General features: G+C 39.6%; 1 protein-coding gene across 3 annotated transcripts; it reads left to right on the top strand.

The window, feature by feature from the left end:
- Positions 1-1039: 1039 nt before the first annotated feature.
- On the top strand, positions 1040-4172 carry LOC145483544 (uncharacterized). 3 transcript variants are annotated; one of them, XM_081462075.1, is made up of 5 exons: positions 1040-1112; positions 1920-2231; positions 2364-2644; positions 2873-2933; positions 3524-4172. In XM_081462075.1, exons 2-4 carry the CDS (start codon positions 1951-1953, stop codon positions 2917-2919), a joined length of 609 nt encoding a protein of 202 aa, XP_081318201.1. In that variant the 5' UTR covers positions 1040-1112; positions 1920-1950; the 3' UTR covers positions 2920-2933; positions 3524-4172. The 3 variants fall into 3 exon arrangements, with proteins under 3 accessions (XP_081318201.1, XP_081318200.1, XP_081318202.1); XM_081462074.1 differs by having other exon boundaries at positions 1090-1116; XM_081462076.1 differs by lacking the exon at positions 1040-1112 and having other exon boundaries at positions 1794-2231.
- The last annotated feature ends 407 nt before the right edge of the window (positions 4173-4579 follow it).

The following is a 4579-nucleotide window of genomic DNA, read 5'->3' as shown; positions in this document are numbered from 1 at the left end:
ATGTTTCTGTCAACCTTTTAGCTGGAGTATGGCGGCCATGTTGCGCGACTCCGTCGTCGTCGTCGTCGCCGTCGTACGTACGCGCCCACGAGCAATACCGCTAGCCATAATAACCATGAGAAAAACCATTCATGGGTTTCCGTTTCTTTCCTATATGAGTATGGGGCTCTGCTTGGCGGCCCTTCGGGCCGCCGGAGCCAGGTTATAATGAAAAATAAACGAATTCTTGCGACAAAATTGCGTTTTCCGGTGTCACTTAGCCAACTTTTCTAGTATTACGTTGCTCTCTTAGTGTGATATCAAACGGTAGCAGTGCAGTTGACTTCTAAATCGGTAGAAAATTATCCGTTGGTGATATATACAGACGGCTGCATTTTTCCTGATGACATGTTATTCATCACTATTGGGACTTGTTTTGGGAAACATGCCGCGTACGGTTCGAGAGAGATTACCTTTACGAAGCACCTTTCCAGCTTAGAAATCACTACGTCTCGAAATCCTCTAGATGATCCTATTCATATAGGAACAAAAAGTAATTTTAATCATTAAAAGATAATATTAAAAAAAAGATAAAAAAAATTAGTTACACGTGTGAAACCTGGTTAGCTTCATTATTTTCCACTTTATATTTATCCTCCTGTGATAACGTGTAAGTTAGAAACTTACAAGTGATGAGCTTAATTAATTTTCAGCTATTTTCCCAACTGTTTTAGTTTGTGTTTTTAGCTTAAGCGTTTTATTCATGACTTGAATAATTATTTTCGGTGTGTTTATGCGAGTCACGCAACCATTACAATCGAACGGATCTGATTATTCCAACTGCGTTCATCCATTTGACCTTTAAGAAGGCCCCTGCTTCATGCGTCAAATTGTCTCATTCGCCAAAAAAATCTAATATTAAGTCGTGATAATATTGATAATAACGATAAGCAAAAGAGATAATTAGTATCATTAATTCGTTGGCTATTTATTCACCTGCCTTAGCTTCTGAACCACACAGGTGTTATTTACATAAAAATTGACAATCTTCCTTTCTGTTCTGAAATAAATCAATCTCCAAATGAACACTTCGTACAGAACACCCTAGCTGCAAATCGAAGCAAAGCTAAAAGGTAGGTTTGTACTTATATCTAGCACGAGTTCCCGAGGTTATTCCGAGGTTACTCCTACGCAGTAACTGTTCAGAAGACGTAATTTTCATTCTGAAACGCATACCACTTAAGCGCTTAACTTAACGTAACCTAAACGAAATCTAAATGACTTGATACAAGTGAACTCGAAATTGACCTTCTAAAGTAACCTCGAAATTGACCACAAAAAGAATACAACTATGCTCACTGGGCAGTGCCGGACGTTGACAGACACGAATTTACTTCCTCTTCCGCATGTAAGCTGGATTGCAGCAGTTTTGTTTAAAAGGGGATCTCTTTTACCAAGGGCTTAGAGGACACCCGATGAATCTTTTGAGGCTGTATTTATCTATAGGGAGTAGGAGCACTTTTTCAGTTGTTAGACCTTGGTATGCTGAGAGAGGAAAAAAAAACTTACTATATAACAATGGTGCACATCACGCTAAGTTAACGTCCTCTTTGGCATGTTGGCATTTCGCGTTTTTTCCTGATTGGGCAATGGTCATCGCGAGTCTTGAAATTTATTGTAAAACGTGGAAGCTAACTGAGTCCCTCTATGGTGCAAGGGAATAAGGGAAGCCACATGTGTTCCATATTTTGAGAATACCTTATGGTCGATGACTAAATTGTAAAGTAATCTACGTTGCAACGAGATAAGATATTTTCTCTTAGCTGTACATTTTGATCACGTTGCTCCATGATTTCTCCACAATCGATTTGCGCTTACAATGGGTTTTGATGCTTTTGAATGCCAAACGCATTCTTAAAATCAGTGCACTTTTTAGGTAGGTAAAACAACTGAAATCGTATTCAGAGCAGAATGGAATTTCTCCGCTCCTTGTTGGTCATTTTTTTCATGGCTAATACCTGCTGCAGCCAGACGTGCAGATATGCAAACTGGTGGATTTCGTTTGACAGCCAGGGATGGTCTTATTGTGACGCGGTAAATCAATACATGAATGGTCTTTGGAGGAATGATTACGAAGGCTCAGATGATGGTATCTATCTCATAGAGTACGCTAATTGTTGTGATGCGCCTTACGGAATGAAGGACGTGCCAGCAACCTGCAAGAATGCCAATTGGTGGGGAGTTCTTGATGGGTAAGTTGGCAACATGTAAAGAGATTTTTAGACTCTTCATTCTTTTGCACGATATTAAAATATTTTCATCGCACTGAAATATCTTATTCGCATCTTCATCTATTCGTTTCTTTGACTTTTTTGTTACGGTAGGACTCACAGGTGGGCAACCTGTCCAGACGGGTACTTTATGAATGGTCTCTTTAGGACAGACGATGACCCCTGGCTGCGTAACATTGAGGAAGCTCGATGCTGTAAGCCACAAGGGTTGCCAGATAAATATGCGGACTGCTACAAAGAGAATGTTTGGGGTTCATTTGATGGCAAAGGACTTAGCGTGTGCAAGCGCGAGAGTTACTACATGACTGGAATATATAGAGGAGATTGCAACAAGCTGTATTGTCTTGAGGAGTTTATGTGTTGCAAAATGATAGGTAATTAAGGCAGGATAATATCGTACAGCCAGGCTTCCACTAACGTCTTCAACCAATCGGCTTAATCAAATGTTAATCCAACTCCATTTCCTTGATGTTAAATAAATCCATTAGTGCTCAAGAACTGACTCCACTCTGTTCTTCATTTTCTCAGCTTGAATAAAGTCCCCCTGGGCCGATGGAAAGCCATTGATGAGCAGCTCACAATAATTTTCTCTTTTTTTTTAGATATTGAAGGCGGGCTACAACAAGCTGATGAAACAGGGAAAGAGTAATTCTCAAAAACAAGGTAAACTCTATTATTCTGCTATGTTTCGTCTTGTTCTGTGATTGTTTTGTTTTTTTGTTTGTTTTGAAATGGGAAGAATTGTCTCTTGAATCGATCCATGAGTAATGAGGAAGAAAATCACGACAAGATTAGCAATCGTCTTGAAGTCGACGCGTCCAATTCCTGTCTGCACGGGTTACATGCATATAGCAGTATAACCGATAGCTTAAAATTTGTTTTGCTCCTTAAACTGGATGTTCGTTTACAGCAACGTTAACGTGAGCGAAATTGAAATAGGCAAGAAGTAACGAGTAATGAAAAAAGAGTCTTTTACACCAAAAGTTTTCGCCACTGAAAGATGACGTCACAAGGACCTAAACGAGAAAGAAGAGTGTGATGCTCCGCAGCAAAGTTTGTTGTCTCGCAATAAACTTGTGACCAGCGCTTTCAGAAACAAATGATAAACGCTGAAAGCAATACAAAACACGAGTAACTTAATGAATAAGTGACTACATTAGTGAATAAAATGATAACTGCAATAATTGGGGAGCTCAATCCTAGAATAGTGAGTACAACATCATTCAGGTTTCTTCTCCCTCTCTCTCTTGCAGAGTCGCCATACACTGGTGGCTAGCTATAGCTACATGTCGGTGTTGGTTTAGATGGAAAACGTTCCAGTCGTCTATTGTATGGAAACAGTTTTTGTATGGCGTAAACAATAAAAAGCATTGTTCCCCCAAAATTTGTTTTGAGCGTTATTTTATGGCCTTAAATTATTCCTAGGTGGTAAACAGGGCGGCGTCTTTTGAAACATAGTTGTACGTTATCAATTCAAATAAGAGCGCGAGGAAAATGACCAACAACCAAAGAAGCAGTCAGTCAACTTGATACCTTTGAGGACGTTCTATGATAATATAAAGAGTGCGTTTGATACGAGAATTCTTCAGCGTTAACAAACGGTTCCAAACCAATTTGAGTAACTGGGGTAAATTTAGTTTATTTAGTTCATTATTCAAATGCACCATGTTTTTGCTCATTTCGCTCTTCAACTCATATGAAATCTAGCTCTTAATAGTGGCTCGAGGAGGGAGTCCGCGGGGTTCGCCCCTTACCCACCCAACCACCCACATGCGCCACCGACTGTGTACATGTCATGACCTCATATATTGACCAGTTTAAAACGTTTCGGTGAATATTGGAATTAGCTTCACAGTCGTAGTACCTAAATGTATAAAGAATTTATGTTGAAGCGAGCACTCCCTCTCCCCCTAAGAGTCAAATTCAGTTCCAGTGGCGGGAAATTACGATGGTTAATCGAAATTTCACCGGTGGACTCCAAATTCGCACTGGCTAATAGTCTTGCTTTTTCCCTAAAGCTCGCCGTTCAACATTTAGTATTGGCTAGGTTATGGCGTGAATCAAAGTGCAAAGGGATTGTTTTTAAAGTAGATCAATAAAATCGATTTGAATATAATGAAAAATAAACGAATTCTTGAGAAAAAATTGCGCCTTCTGGTGTGACTTAGCGAACTTTTCTAGTATTACGTTGCTCTCTTACTGTGATCTCAAACGGTACGTAGCAGTGCTGTTGACAGCCAAATCGGTAGAAAATTATCCATTCTTTGTGATATATATAGACAGCTACATTTTTCCCGATTGCATGTTAT

Source organism: Orbicella franksi, chromosome 4 (assembly GCF_964199315.1).
Source record: "Orbicella franksi chromosome 4, jaOrbFran1.1, whole genome shotgun sequence".
Classification (NCBI taxonomy): Eukaryota; Metazoa; Cnidaria; class Anthozoa; order Scleractinia; family Merulinidae; genus Orbicella; species Orbicella franksi.
This window is presented reverse-complemented; position numbering and strand designations above follow the sequence as displayed.

Coding starts and splice junctions, on each gene's coding strand:
- LOC145483544 (XM_081462075.1), top strand. CDS start 1,951: ATGGAATTTCTCCGCTCCTTGTTGGTCATTTTTTTCATGGCTAATACC. Junction 2,232..2,363: donor TGGTGGGGAGTTCTTGATGG/GTAAGTTGGCAA, acceptor TTGTTACGGTAG/GACTCACAGGTGGGCAACCT. Junction 2,645..2,872: donor TATGTGTTGCAAAATGATAG/GTAATTAAGGCA, acceptor CTTTTTTTTTAG/ATATTGAAGGCGGGCTACAA.